At 46.5% G+C, this 16,035-nt stretch overlaps 1 protein-coding gene across 2 annotated transcripts in view; it reads right to left on the bottom strand.

The window, feature by feature from the left end:
* Nucleotides 1-983: 983 nt before the first annotated feature.
* The window catches only part of LOC115482437 (transmembrane protein 109-like), a 36,725-nt gene continuing 21,673 nt past the window's right edge, over nt 984-16,035 (bottom strand). For both annotated transcript variants that reach the window (XM_030222196.1, XM_030222187.1), the window contains one exon: nt 984-2,593. In XM_030222196.1, the coding sequence (XP_030078056.1) occupies nt 2,202-2,593 (392 nt within the window). In that variant the 3' untranslated portion in view covers nt 984-2,201. The remainder of the gene's footprint in view (nt 2,594-16,035) is intronic.

Here is a 16,035-nt window from a genome sequence, read left to right as displayed (position 1 = left end):
AGTCCAATGTCTGGTTCAACCAATCAAATTTATTCTTTAAAACTCAAATAAAGACTCGACACGGCAACCGTGTTTCGGCGGACACGATTCCTGCTTCAGGAGTCTGCTGGTTTGGAAATAAAAAGGAGGAGATATTGCTGACTGGAGACTGGGAGCAATGTATAGGTCTTTAAAAAGACCGTTTGCATATGAGAGATACGCTGTCACTGTGCTCAACTAATAGTGCTTTAGTACTGTCATATCGTAGGGTAGTGAGACATGCCCTGAGACTGCTACAGGATAGTCCAGGATGGCTTGAGAAATACTACTCTAAGCCCTCGTATTCAAGACAGCCATTCTGAGAAGTGCCACTTCTAGTAAATAGGTGGTGGTAAGGACTAACTGGGAAATTAGTGTGTGGCCATTAAAGGGAAAATAGAAATTGCTGCCATTTTACTGCCACGCTAAAAGTGGCTTCAGTGCATGGGAAACCCACATGCTGAAAATAGCACAGGCCACTTTTTAGTGCTGCTTAGTAAAGGGGTCCCTATATTTATTCATTTATTTATTATTAGGATTTATATACCGCCTTTTTGAAGGAATTCACTCAAGGTGGTGTACAGTAGGAATAGATCAAACATGAGCAGGAAGCAATTAGAGCAGTAAAAATATTCGAACAACAATACAAAGTATGGCATGGTATACTACTTGCAATGACTACACAATACGTAATAGAACATTATAATTAGTAGTGAAGGGTAAGGCAAAGTTGTAACATATAGATGAGTAAGAAAGTAGGAAGAATTAGAAAGTAAGGTGATTGATTTGAAGAAAGTTGCAAGTGAGGTCAGAGAGATGGTTAAATATTATCTCAGCTATATGTTTTATCCTCAATGTTAGTTCACATGATTTTATTCCTGGATCTCACACACTTTTAATATTTGTATTATGCATTGAAATTTTATATTTGTTTTCTGTATTTATGATTTATATTGTTGTTTTGGTTGTTTTTAGTATTGTACCCCTGAAGCAACCCATGAAACGTGGACCACGTTGGGTGATTATTTTAATTAAGAGATTTTGTTTTGGAGCAGTTCGTGTGAGATCTGTTTTCTCAGGTGGTTTTAATCCAGTTCTGATCTCTCCTCCCCCCCACACCTCCGCCACGACCTCTGCAACAGAAACAGCCGGGATGGAAATCAGAAAGTCTAACAAGGTGATCAGGAAAAACCAAAGAGACAGCACAGCACAAACATAAAAGAGAGCAAGTCATGAAGTAGCCAGGATAAAGCAGCTCAGTGCAGCAGATTACAGGCCACGGGATCTAGGACAGACACACTAGTTTTGGCGATTGTTTATGTTATTACAAAACTTGGTAGTAAGACAGAGGATGTGGGGAGGCTGGGTGCTGGATTAAGTATGGAGGTTTGTAGACTCACTACCCAGGATGAGAACCAAAGTAAGACAAAAAATGATTAGGATAAGGAGCGATCTCCTATGAGCAGTCACAAGCTGGCTGCCACTGGGGACACATCCCAGTCCATGTGGAGATGACTAACTGGGCAGACTGGATGGGCTGATTCATCTTTACCTGCCATAATCCTCTGTGTTACTATGTATTACCACAATTACGAGATAATCTTTAAACTAGGAAAACACATGCAGAATCAAAATGGTCCTTATCTGCCAACCACCATTATCACATTTTGGCTGTCTTGCAAACCCAGAAGGACATCTTAGGAACCAGACTTAATGGCAGTCTAGAAACACAGTCCATGTCAGCCCTGCTCAGGGGCGAGAATGGAATTTGTCCCTACAAAACGCAGGGTGCTGGACACATGGATTTTATGTAAGTTCCGCCTCTACTTAGCTTCTGCTAATTAATGTAGATATGGAAGTTGAGGTTTTAGACAAGCATCTACTGGGAAATGGACTGTCACTTGCAACATATTCTACACAGGCCAATGGACCACGGAAGAACATTTAACAAAAAACAGCAGTTAGATATGCGTGGGGTATAGTGATGTGAAGCTAGCTGTAGACTCTGCTTAAATTTCCAGAACAGGATAAGATCTTAGAAAATGTGGACTACCCTTTAACCAATTGGATTTCTCAATTTTCTGGGGAGACCCATCGCTCATTCTTTGGTAAATTTTGTGTAATATTTGGTTTGTGTTTAATCTTGTTTTGAATAGTGCCAATGCTCACCCCTCCCTTGTTCTTCACTTATCATAGTTCTTTGAAAGTTTTTCAGCCCGCCTCTGATTTTGTTGCAACTTCTCCACCTGCCTCTCCAGGCTCCACAGCTTGTTTTCCACGTGGGCATCATACCGAGGACCACTCGAACCCAACCGCCCAACTAAGGCATAGATGCCAAGCAGGCCCAGCAGCAACTGGACACGGAGGTTGGTGTCTGGGACCAACATGAGGATGTAGAAGAATGCTAGGAGGAAGATGGAGACCTTTATCAGCCAGAGGGTTCGGGATACGAAGGAGAAGACCAATCCCAGCACAAAGGACAAGATCCAGTAGCCAATCAGGGCAGCCAATGCCCAAACAAGGATGTACTGCACCTGGCTTGGTGATAGTTCCAGAAAACGTGTCAAATGATCACCTGAGAAAAAAAAAGAGAAAAGCCACTAGTACAGACTGAAACAAAAGCAGGACTTGCTCAATCCAGAATATTAGCACCAAAATATAAATTTTCAAATTCAGTTTGAGTATTTGTATATCCAATCCAGGTTTAAGGTGAAGTACAAACACTTAACATTAAAATCCAACATAGTATTAACATGACAAACAAACAAAATGAAATCCTAAAAATCAAAATCATATTATCAAAAGACAAATAATTTACATAAAGGTTTGAATAGTATGATCAATGGAAAGCTTTCATAAAAGGACCAAGTTATGTTTTTTTCAAAATAGACAAATAATGCTCCAGAAATGTCAAGACCTTAGGAAACCACTTCCAAAAATGGGGACCCATAAAAGGAAAGGGAAAGGGGATGGGACTTGATATACCGCCTGTCTGTGGTTACAGTCAAAGCAGTTATACAGGTACTTATTTTGTGCCTGGAAAAATGAAGGATTAAATCACTTGCCCAGAGTCACAAGGAGCTGCAGTGGGAATCAAACCCATTTCCTCTGGTTCTCTGGCCATTGCACTAACCACTTGATTCTACCTTCAGGGTGGAGAAATATGGAAAAAAAACTTGGTACAAGGTGGTTTTTAAGATAAGAAAGCTACCCTGAAATCATAGTCTTAAAACTAATACTGGCATTTAAAAGTGAGCAGAAAAGCAAACTGGTAGCCAATGAAGTTTATCCTGTCTGTGCTGGGATAAAGCGAAAGCTACATACCTGTAGAAGGTATTCTCCAAGGACAGCAGGCTGATTGTTCTCACTGATGGGTTGACGTCCACGGCAGCCCCTTCTATTGGAGATCTTCTCTAGCAAAGACGTTTGCTAGCCCTCACGTGCGCACGCACACCGTGCATGCGCGACCGTCTTCCCGCCTGAACGCGCTCGTGTTCGTCAGTCCAGTACATTGCAAAGACAAGAGAAGGCACAACTCCAAAGGGGAGGCGGGCGGGTTGGTGAGAACAATCAGCCTGCTGTCCTCGGAGAATACCTTCTACAGGTATGTAGCTTTCGCTTTCTCCGAGGACAAGCAGGCTGCTTGTTCTCACTGATGGGGTATCCCTAGCCCCCAGGCTCACTCAAAACAATAAACATTGGTCAATAGGGCCTTGCAATGGTGAGGACATAACTGAGATTGACCTAAACTTAACCAACTAACTGAGAGTGCAGCCTGGAACAGAATAAAAATGGGCCTAGGGGGGTGGAGTTGGATTCTAAACCCTGAACAGATTCTGTAGCACCGACTGCCCGAACCAACTGTCGCGTCAGGTATCCTGCTGTAGGCAGTAATGCGATGTGAATGTCTGGACAGATGACCACGTCACAGCCTTGCAAACCTCTTCGATAGTGGCTGACGTCAAGTGGGCCACTGACGCTGCCATGGCTCTGACACTATGAGCCGTGACATGACCCTCAAGAGTCAGCCCAGCTTGGGCGTAAGCGAAGGAGATGCAATCTGCTAGCCAATTTGAGATGGTGCGTTTCCTGACAGCCACTCCCCTTCTGTTGGGATCAAAGGAAACAAACATTTGGGCGGACTGTCTGTGGGGCTGTGTCCGCTCCAGATAGAAGGCCAATGCTCTCTTGCAGTCCAATGTGTGCAGTTGACGTTCAGCAGGGCGGGTATGCGGACGGGGGAAGAATGTTGGCAAGACTATTGACTGGTTCAGATGGAACTCCGACACCACCTTTGGCAAGAACTTAGGGTGAGTGCGAAGGATTACTCTATTATGATGAAATTTGGTATAAGGAGCATGAGCTACCAGGGCTTGAAGCTCACTGACTCTACGAGCTGAAGTGACTGCCACCAAGAAAATGACCTTCCAGGTCAAGTACTTCAGATGGCAGGAATTCAGTGGCTCAAAAGGAGGTTTCATCAGCTGGGTGAGGACGACGTTGAGATCCCATGACACTGTAGGAGGTTTGATGGGGGGCTTTGACAAAAGCAAACCTCTCATGAATCAAACAACTAAAGGCTGTCCCGAGATCGGCTCACCTTCCACACGGTAATGGTATGCACTAATCACACTAAGATGAACCCTTACAGAGTTGGTCTTAAGGCCAGACTCGGACAAGTGCAGAAGGTATTCAAGCAGGGTCTGTGTAGGACAAGAGCGAGGATCTAGGGCCTTGCTGTCACACCAGACGGCAAACCTCCGCCATAGAAAGAAGTAACTCTTTTTAGTGGAATCTTTCCTGGAAGCAAGCAAGACTCGGGAGACACCCTTGGAGAGACCCAAGGAGGCAAAATCTACGCTCTCAACATCCAGGCCGTGAGAGCCAGGGACCAGAGGTTGGGATGCAGAAGCGCCCCCTCGTTCTGAGTAATGAGGGTTGGAAAACACTCCAATCTCCACAGTTCTTCGGAAGACAATTCCAGAAGAAGAGGGAACCATATCTGACGCGGCCAAAAGGGAGCGATCAAGATCATGGTGCCTCGATCCTGCTTGAGTTTCAGCAAAGTCTTCCCCACCAAAGGTATGGGAGGATAAGCATACAGGAGGCCTTCCCCCGAATCCAGGAGAAAGGCATCCGACGCTAGCCTGCCATGGGCCTGAAGTCTGGAACAGAATTGAGGGACCTTGTGATTGACTTGAGTGGCAAAGAGATCCACCAAGGGGGTACCCCACACTTGGAAGATCTTGCATACCACTCGGGAATTGAGCGACCACTCGTGAGGTTGCATGATCCTGCTTAATCTGTTGGCCAGACTGTTGTTTATGCCTGCCAGATACGTGGCTTGGAGAAACATGCCATTCCGGCGAGCCCAAAGCCACATTCTGACGGCCTCCTGACACAGGGGGCGAGATCCGGTGCCCCCCTGCTTGTTGATGTAGTACATGGCAACCTGGTTGTCGGTCTGAATTTGAATAATTTGATGGGACAGCCGATCTCTGAAGGCCTTTAGAGTGTTCCAGACCGCTCGTAACTCCAGGAGGTTGATCTGTAAACCTGACCAACTCCCTTGGGTGTGAAGCCCATCAACATGAGCTCCCCACCCCAGGAGAGACGCATCCATCGTCAGCACCTTTTGAGGCTGAGGAATTTGGAAAGGACGTCCCAGAGTCAAATTGGACCGAACTGTCCACCGATGGAGGGACTGAAGAAAACTCGTGGACAGTAGGACTACGTCCTCTAGGTCCCCAGCAGCTTGGTACCACTGAGACGCTAGGGCCCATTGAGCTGATCTCATGTGGAGGCGGGCCATGGGAGTCACATGCACTGTGGAGGCCATGTGGCCGAGCAATCTCAACATCTGCCAAGCTGTGATCTGCTGCGACGCTCGTACCCAAGAAACAAGGGACAGAAGATTGTCTGTCCTCGCTTCCGGGAGGTAGGCACGAGCAGTCTGAGAATCCAGCAGAGCCCCTATGAATTCGAGTTTCTGAACAGGAAGAAGGTGGGACTTTGGATAATTTATCACAAACCCTAGTAGCTGCAGGAGTTGAATAGTCATCTGAAAGGACTGTAGAGCTCCTGCCTCGGAGGTGTTCTTCAGCAGCCAATCGTCGAGGTAAGGGAACACGTGCACTCCCAGTCTGCGTAGAGACGCCGCTACTACAGCCAGGCATTTTGTGAACACCCTGGGCGTGGAGGCTAGACCAAAGGGTAGCACACAATACTGAAAATGCCATGTTCCCAGATGGAATCGAAGATACTGTCTGTGAGCTGGCAGTATCGGGATATGAGTATAAGCATCCTTTAAGTCCAGAGAGCATAGCCAATCGTTTTCCTGAATCATGGGAAGAAGGTTGCCCAGGGAAAGCATCCTGAACGTTTCTCGGACCAGGTATTTGTTCAGGGCCCTTAGGTCTAGGATGGGACACATCCCCCCTGTCTTCTTTTCCACAAGGAAGTACCTGGAATAGAATCAGAGCCCTTCTTGCCCCGGTGGCACAGGCTCAACCGCATTGGCGCTGAGAAGGGCGGAGAGTTCCTCTGCAAGTACCTGCTTGTGCTGGAAGCTGAAGGATTGAACTCCCAGTGGGCAATTTGGAGGCTTTGAAACCAAATTGAGGGAGTATCCTAGCCGGACTATTTGAAGAACCCACTGGTCGGAGGTTCTGAGAGGCCACCTTTGGTGAAAAAATTTTAACCTCCCCCCAACCGGCAGATCGTCCAGCACAGACGCTTTGATTTCGGCTGTGCTCTGCTGGAGCCAGTCAAAAGCCCGCCCCTTGCTTTTGCTGGGGAGCCGAAGGGGTCGGCTGAGTCGCACGCTGTTGACGAGAATGAGCGTGCTGAGGTTTGGCCTGGGCAGCAGGCTGGCGAGAGGGAGGATTGTACCTACGCCTATTAGAAGAATAGGTAACAGTCCTCCTTCCACCATAAAAACGTCTACCAGTTGAGGTAGATGCTGAAGGCGCCCGGCGGGAGAATTTGTCGAAAGCGGTGTCCCGCTGGTGGAGCTGCTCTACCACCTGTTCGATCTTTTCTCCAAAAATATTATCCCCCCGGCAAGGAGAATTCGCAATCCGCTGCTGAATCCTATTCTCCAGGTCGGAGGCGCGCAGCCATAAGAGTCTGCGCATCACCACACCTTGAGCAGCGGCCCTGGACGCGACATCAAAAGTATTGTAAACACCCCTGGCCAGGAATTTACGACACGCCTTCAGCTGCCTGACCACCTGCTGAAAAGGCTTGGCTTGCTCATAAGGGAGCTTATCCACCAAGTCCGCCAACTGCCGCACATTGTTCCGCATATGAATGCTCGTGTAGAGCTGGTAAGACTGGATTTATTTATTTTTTGTTACATTTGTACCCCGCGCTTTCCCACTCATGGCAGGCTCAATGCGGTGGGCAATGGAGGGTTAAGTGACTTGCCCAGAGTCACAAGGAGCTGCCTGTGCCGGGAATCGAACTCAGTTCCCCAGGACCAAAGTCCACCACCCTAACCACTAGGCCACTCCTCCACTATGAGCATTGAGGAATGGTAGGCCTTCCTCCCAAAAGAATCCAAGGTTTTAGAGTCTCTGCCCGGGGGCGCCGAAGCATACTCTCTAGAACTCTTGACCTTCTTAAGGGCCAGATCCACAACCCCAGAGTTAACTGAGTCCGCATCAACTCTGGGTCCCCATGGATCTGATACTGGGACTCGATCTTCTTGGGAATGTGGGGATTAGTTAGCGGCTTCGCCCAGTTCTCCAGCAGTGTCTTCTTGAAGACATGATGCATGGGTACTGTGGACGATTCCTTAGGTGGCGAAGGATAGTCCAAAAGCTCAAACATTTCAGCCCTTGGCTCATCCTCCGTAACCACAGGGAAGGGAATGGCTGTAGACATTTCCCGGACAAAGGCCGCGAAAGATAGACTCTCGGGAGGAGAAAGCTGTCTTTCAGGGAAGGGAGTGGGATCAGAAGGAAGACCGTCAGACTCCTCATCTGAGAAATATCTGATGTCTTCCTCCGACTCCGTAGACACATGGCCACGGTGGGAACGTCGAGAAGAAGACTCCCGCATCGGCGGCGATGAAGCTCCCTCCATCAATGTCATCGGGGAGTCTGCCTGGGAGGCGTCCGACGCAGGCACCGCAAGCGGTACCGGTATCGGAGACCTCACGACGGGCAAGGGGCCAGCACCCCCGGTACCAGAGAAGAAGGGCACAACAGCTCCTCCAGGATTCCTGGAAGAATGGCCCGGAGGCTCTCGCTTAAGAGCAATTGTCGAGGAAGGCAGGGAGTCCGGCACAGGCGACGAACTCAGAATCTGTCCGGGGTGCGGAGGCGGTACCGGGCTGTCCAAGGTAGAGTGCATCGACACCTCCTGAATGGAGGGTGAGCGATCCTCCCGGCATCGATGCCTAGTGGGTGCCAGAGCCCAAGCAGAAGCGTAGCTAGGTGGGGCGCAGGGGGAGCGATCGCTCCCCCAAATAGATTTTTGAAAAAATGGCGCCTATGCGCCAAGTGCCAGTAACTTTCCTTGCCGCCTGCCGCGTAGTCTTGCATCTTTCTCCCTGTTTCTTCTGCTGCCTGCTGTCTCCCGTCTGCGTCGCCATTTTTACTGCCCTGAAGAGTTCTCCCTCGGCACCGGCGATTCACAGTCAACCGGCAATTCACAGTCAACCTTCTGCCAGCGTCGGGGCTTTCTCTTCAGGTGTGTCTCACTCCCACCTCTGCGGAAAACAGGAAGTTGCGTTAGAGTAGGCGGGAGTCTGGGATGCGCCTGAGGAGAAGCCCCGATGCTGGCAGAAGGCTGACTGAATCGCTGGTGCTGAGGGAGAACTCTTCAGGGCAGTAAAAATGACGATGCAAGACGGAAGACAGCAGGCAGCAGAAGAAACAGGGAGAAAGATGCAAGACTCTGGGGGGGGGGGGGGGGGGGGGGGAGGGGAGAGCTGCCCAAGGAGGTTTAATAGACGAGTGGAAGTGAGCCTTTCTAGTCCAGTAAGTAAGAAAAGCCAATTTGGTTAATGTGTTTCCACTCCGCCACGTAGCTGTCATCGTCATTGCCTTCACCCCAAACAAAACAAGCAAACTTATGAGCTGCTGCATCCACGTTGTCGTTCTTTATTGTTGATCTGTAACAAGGCTAAAGCTGTTTCTGTTAATAGGCAGTGCCTTAAAAGATGGAGGAGAAAAGAAATAACGGCTTCAAAAATTATTGCAGCTGGTAGAAAAAGCAATTATAAACTCTGTAGTTTGTGCTCATTTTTCTTCACTGTTCTTCTATACAATACATATGACCGAGATTTAAGTGAGGATATCCTGTTTCTTGATGAGTTTATCTTAACTGTTGTTGTACTGTGCCTTGGGAAGCTGGTGTTATAAAGATGATAGAATATACTGAAATTAAATGGAAGTAGAATTAAACTCACCTTTCATTGGGGCACATGGAATCACATTTTAACGTCATCTCATTTGTAGGAATTTACATTTTAGACACACAAATGGATTATTCTGTTTTTAGGCATGTTTCAGGGACAAGTGGTTTTATAGGTCAAAATAAAAATAAATATTTTTTTAATGCAGATCTCTTTTGTTTAAACATAACTAAATGGGCTATAAGCCCCTAATGCAGTCCATTGGCTTTCTTATATTTAGTTGTTTATTTATTTATAACATTTGTATCCTACATTTTCCCACCTATTTGCAGGCTCAATGTGGCTTACATATTTTGTTTTAGTGGCCTTTACCAGGAGAAAAAAAATCTCTGCACAAATATAACACGTGCTAGAGTGCCTCTATAACTAGCCCCTCCAAATGACACACTGATTACGATTTACAACAAATTACTACTCTACATATATTCCGTTCCGTTGTTATACTTTTTCTGTGTACATCCTTATACTGCACAAATTGGCATGTTTGTAAATATAAGTGAGATTAAATACAAATGCTACCAACAATAAAGAGTGACAACATGGATGCAGCAGCTCATAGGTTTGCTTGCTTTGTTTTGCGAGTATGGCAATGACGGCTTCACTGGGAAGGGAAAACTGAGATTGGATAGGGACATAAAGGGGCACTACTGGAAAGCAGGGAGGAGATAGGGACACAGAGGGCACTATTGGAAAGGGGAGGAGGAGATAGGGACGTGAAAAAGGGATGAGATGGGGGACAAAGAGGTAATTTTGGAAAAGGGGAAAGATGGTAACACAGATCAGTGCCAAATAGATGTAGAGAAGGAAAGGAAGAAGACAAGAGGAGAGAGAAGAAATGGAAAGGCCAGCCTGGAAAAGAATTTGTAAGGCTGACTCATGAAACACGGAAAAAAAAGCCAAATTCCCAAAGAACAAAGGTAGAAAAAACATTATTTTTATTTAATACTTTGTAAGGACTGAGATGTACCTGCTTTGTAAAATGTATATTTTTCTATGTTTATTTTGCAAAGTACAGGAGAAAATGCTTAGGATAGTTGTGCTGCAATACTTAAAACTTAGTGTAGCAGCGCAAGCTAGGCACGTCCCGGGGGTGCATAACAAAGTGGCTGACTCTCTTTCTCGCTCCAAGTGGGCTCTTTTCAGGGAATTAGCCCCAGAAGCAGACCTCCGGGGAGCGGCAGTTCCGGAGCACCTGTGGCGGATTGCAGTCCAGAAGCATGGGACATGTTGCGCTCGTCTTTCGCCCCAAGCACTTGGATGACCTACTCACGAGGGTACCAGCAGATGAAAGACTGTGCTGATGTTAACCACGGATTGCTAGCCGCCCTTACTAGCCGCTATCCAGAGACTGTGTTGATATTAACCACGGATTGCTAGCCGCCCTTGCTAGCCGCCATCCAGAGACTGTGTTGATATTAACCATGGATTGCTAGCCGCCCTTGCTAGCCGCCATCCAGAGACTGTGCTGATATTAACCACGGATTGCTAGCCGCCCTTGCTAGCCGCTATCCAGAGACTGTGTTGATATTAACCACGGATTGCTAGCCGCCCTTGCTAGCCGCCATCCAGAGACTGGGCTGATATTAACCACGGAGTGCTAGCCGCCTTGCTAGCCGCTATCCAGAGACTGTACTGATATTAACCACGGATTGCTAGCCGCTATCCAGAGACAGCATTGATACTACCCACGGATTGCTAGCCGCCCTTGCTAGCCGTCAATCCATAGACTGTGTTTGCTGACTGCCAGCCAGGCCAGCCGTCAACCCCGCGGTTCCAGCAGTCCTGCTGGCCGCCTGCAGCTGGGGGCTCAACCCTTGGTGAACGGCGGCCGCCGCGGGTGAAGATTCGGGGTTGCACGGCTGTCCTCTGAGGTCTTTCTGGGCCTTAGGGAACCTAAGGGCTCACCAACAAAAGAAACAAGACAGAAGGAGTGCATATATCTGAAATAGGAAATGACCTGTTCCAACAACGACGTGCAGGGAGCCCTCGAGTGGACGCTGCTATAACAAATCTGGGGGAAAACTTTGGTCTAAGTTAAGGCGAGGCAATAGACAGTTCACAGGCCTCAGCTAGTTTGGGGGAGCCCAGGGCAAATCTGGAGAACTATACCAGGCTTATAGCATTAATGCTGGGGAAGCCAGCCCTCACCTGTTAAGGTAGACAGAGAGGGTGAGCGGAAAGTCAGCAGGGCTAGGGGAAGGTCAAGGCTGCCCATGTTATAGGGAGGCCACAGGCCAGGGTGCATGGCAGAGAGTTAACAAGGGGCCATGAACTCCCCCACCCTGCCCCCTCAGAGATCTCGCAGCTCCCAAAAGGGGGTGGGAGACATGGGATATCCAAGGACGTCATCACCATGCGACAGAGCAGAGGACCCCGGGAGGGAACGGTCGCCAATATCAGCCGGCGACCATAAGTACATAAGTAATGCCACACTGGGAAAAGACCAAGGGTCCATCGAGCCCAGCATCCTGTCCACGACAGCGGCCAATCCAGGCCAAGGGTACCTGGCAAGCTTCCCAAACGTACAAACGTTCTATACATGTAATTCCTGAAATTGTGGATTTTTCCCAAGTCCATTTAGTAGTGGTTTATGGACTTGTCCTTTACGAAACCGTCTAACCCCTTTTTAAACTCTGCCAAGCTAACCGCCTTCACCACGTTCTCCGGCAACAAATTCCAGAGTTTAATTATGCGTTGGGTGAAGAAAACTTTTCTCCGATTTGTTTTAAATTTACTACACTGTAGTTTCATCGCATGCCTCCTAGTCCTAGTATTTTTGGAAAGTGTGAACAGATGCTTCACATCCACCTGTTCCACTCCACTCATTATTTGATATACCTCTATCATGTCTCCCCTCAGCCGTCTCTTCTCCAAGCTGAAAAGACCTAGCCTCCTTAGTCTTTCTTCATAGGGAAGTCGTCCCATCCCCGCTATCATTTTAGTCGCCCTTCGCTGCACCTTTTCCAATTCTACTATATCTTTCTTGAGATGCAGCAACCAGAACTGAACACAATACTCAAGGTGCGGTTGCACCATGGAGTGATACAACGGCATTATAACATCCGCACAACTGTTTTCCATACCTTTCCTAATAATATCCAACATTCTATTAGCTTTCCTAGCCGCAGCAGCACACTGAGCAGAAGGTTTCAATGAATTATCGACGACGACACCTAGATCCTTTTCTTGGTCTGTAACTCCTAACGTGGAACCTTGCATGACGTAGCTATAATTTGGGTTCTTTTTTCCCACATGCATCACCTTGCACTTGCTCACATTAAACGTCATCTGCCATTTAGCCGCCCAGTCTCCCAGTCTCGTAAGGTCCTTCTGTAATTTTTCACAGGGGCACCCTCTTCTTTCCCACAAGTGTGGTCGGCAGCCCGCCCCAGACCAGCATACCATGGGGACAAATGTAGTTGCAGCAGCAGGGCGGGAGTACCCGAGCCAGAAAAAAAATGAAGCCTTACTGTTAAAGCTCACCTGCCTTAATTACTCCTTCACCTGCCTGCCAGGAACCTCACCCAAGAGCTCATGGGAATTGTAGTTCCCCCAGCTCACGCCAATTACCACCTTCCTCAGTTGTTTTAAGGAGGCGAGGGATATACCCAGGACGTTTGAGCAGACCTTACACTACTTGTGGGTGAAAACATATTCGTTCCCCACTTTAAGGTGATTTCTACTGGGTCTCTGTCATTTCTGATGCTACTGGCGAGCAAAACCCATCTGCTCATGCCTGCAGTCAGTTCATTAGCGTGCCTTAAAAATTTCAGTGCTCAACCCATTCCCCTGCCTATGCCAGTGTTTCACAACCCAGTCTTCAAGGGCACAACCAGCTAGTCAGGTTTTCAGGATATCCATAATCCATATATATGAGATAGATTTGCATACCAAGGAAGCAGTACATACAAGTCTATCTCATGCATATTCATTGTGGGTATCCTGAAAACCTAACTGGCTGGGTGATGACTGGGTTGCAAATCACTGGCCTATGCAAACCAATTAATTAATTCAAAGAAGTGTATGTTGAAAAGCTACAAAACTGTTTCCTGACAGGGCATGTAGTGCTTTCCTGAATATAATAATAATGGATACAGTACCACAGGAAGAGAAGGGATAGAGGGAGGGGGCTTTGGGATAAGGGGTGGAGAAGGAAAAGACTGTAGGGATATTAGCTGCAGAGAAGAAACAACCTGCAGCTATTCTCTCCCTGAATTATTTGAATTGTCACTGTTCAAGTGGGAAGCGGGAAGGCAAGAACAGCAATTTGAAAACATGCCAGTTTACTGTGTAATTCTTTGGTGTTTACCTAAAGTCCTGTTTTGTAATGATGGCTGTATCAGCTTTCAGTCACTTTGTTCATATCGTTCTCATCAAACACGTAAAGGAGAAACCTTTGTTGTTTATTTATTTTGCTAGTGCAATAAAAATTATTTAAAAAGAAATCTACAATGCATATTAACATTTCTTCATTAATGAGTTGGATACAGTCAGAGCCACCCACCTCCTCTTTATGGAGAAATCATAAGCATAATTTACTGAGGATGGTGCAACTGACTGCCAAGAGGATGGGGGAGAAAGTGATAAAGTGCTTCTTGGCAGTGTGGGAACTCTTTTTGAATTCTCTTATTCCATGACTTTGCAGCATTCTTCTCAATAGGTTAAGAATTAAAGAGGGGGGTGGAGGAGGAATACAGTTCAAAATAGTGACGAAAATTAAAAATGAGAACGATATGAACAATGTGACTGAAAGCTGATACTCCTTTACATGTTTGAACAGATTGCTGTGTTGCATTACACTGGCATCTTTTAAAAAAGATAATTTTTCTGTAAGGGCCCTGTTTTACTAAGGTGCGTTAGTGTTTTTAGCGCGCCTATCTGAATATTGTAGGCACACAAGTGGTTAACGCGCGTTAAAAATGTTAACGCATCTATAATGCTCTATAGTAAACAGGGCCCTAAATGTGAAATTGAGAAATCACCTGAAAAAAATGGGGACCCCCCCCCCCCCCAAAATGAACCAAAAGTTTTTGGCGTACATGCATCCCTAAGATCCATCTAAAACAGGGATTCTCAAGGGCCTCAGGACACACCTAGCCAGTCGGATTTTCAAGATACACACAATGAATATGCACAACAGATTTGCATGCACTGCCTCCAGTGTATACAAATCTATCTCATGCATATTCATTGTGGGTATCCTGAAAACCTGACTGGCTGGGTATATCTGATCTAAAGTCATCACAGGCTCAAGTATGGACGCAGACTTCTTCCAGATCTCCAGAATCTGTAGCACTTTTAATTTTAGCTTATATTAAATTACTGAAGACAGGACTGAAGCCTCTTCAGATAATGCTGATGATATTGCGATGTGCTGTAATGTTGCAGTCGGGAGAGCATTGTCAGAAAAGATATAGAATCAGATCCAAATGATTTAATAAAGGCGAGCAATGGTTGGACATAATTAAAAATCAACAGGGACAGTGCGCTCCCTATAAATATATTACATATATATATATATAAAACACTGAACGTTTGGCTCTACGTCTGCACAAAATTGTCGGGCAAAAAAGCATTCTAACAGATGCAAGGCGTCAATAGAATATCTACGTGAAAGCACGCTTTGTGTGCCCATTTATAGAATAACATGTAAGTGTTTCCGTGTGCATCTGTACATACTGTAGGTCATGGCCACGAGAGAGGCGTGGGCGGGCCCTTTAAATGTGCTCAGTGCTATAGACTTCGGGGACTTGCAAGCCGGGATTTACACTTGGTTTCAGTCGGTGTAATTCTTCACATCCAAAGCTGAACGCACATCCAGGTGCTACATGCTATTCTGTAAAGGACACCGAGTCCATTATAGAATACTGTTAGCGCTGATTTTTTTTAATGCTGAATTTTCAGCACCATTTATAGAATTTCCCCCAGTATCTCCCTATTTAAAACCCTCTGTAGCCTCCTCTCTGAAAAGAAGGAGAGCCATCTGTACATGACATCATCAACTCTGACAGTCATGCAATAACACACTCAATCAAAGCATGACCACAGAAATACTGCACTGTGGTGCATTACACTGGCTCCTTTGAGCAGGGACTGTCCTTCTTTGTTAAACTACACAGCGCTGCGTAACCCTAGTAGCGCTCTAGAAATGTTAAGTAGTAGTAGCTGCCTCTCATTTCAATGAACTCTTAACTCACTTACAAAACTGTCTCATGAGTAGTTAGAAAAGGTGCACAATAGGGTGACGAAAATGATAAAGAGGATGGAATGACTTCCCTGTAAGGAAAGGCTAAGGGGCTAAGGCTCGTCACCTTGAAAAAGAGACAACTGAGGGGAGATATGTTAGAAGTCTATAAAATACTGAGTGGAGTGGAATGGGTAGAGGTAAATCGCTTGTTTACACTTTCCAAAAATACTAGGACTAGGGGGCACGCAATGAAACTACTAAGTAGCAAATTTAAAACAAACCGGAGAAAATATTTCTTCACTCAATGTGTAATTAAACTCTGGAATTCCTTGCCAGAGGATGTGGTAAAAGCAGTTAGCTTAGCAGGATTTTAAAAAGGTTTGGATAATTTCCTAAAATAAAGCCC

Source organism: Microcaecilia unicolor, chromosome 1 (assembly GCF_901765095.1).
Source record: "Microcaecilia unicolor chromosome 1, aMicUni1.1, whole genome shotgun sequence".
In the NCBI taxonomy this organism is placed as follows: domain Eukaryota; kingdom Metazoa; phylum Chordata; class Amphibia; order Gymnophiona; family Siphonopidae; genus Microcaecilia; species Microcaecilia unicolor.
Note: the sequence above shows the minus strand (reverse complement) of the source record. Positions and strands in the feature narration are given on the sequence as shown.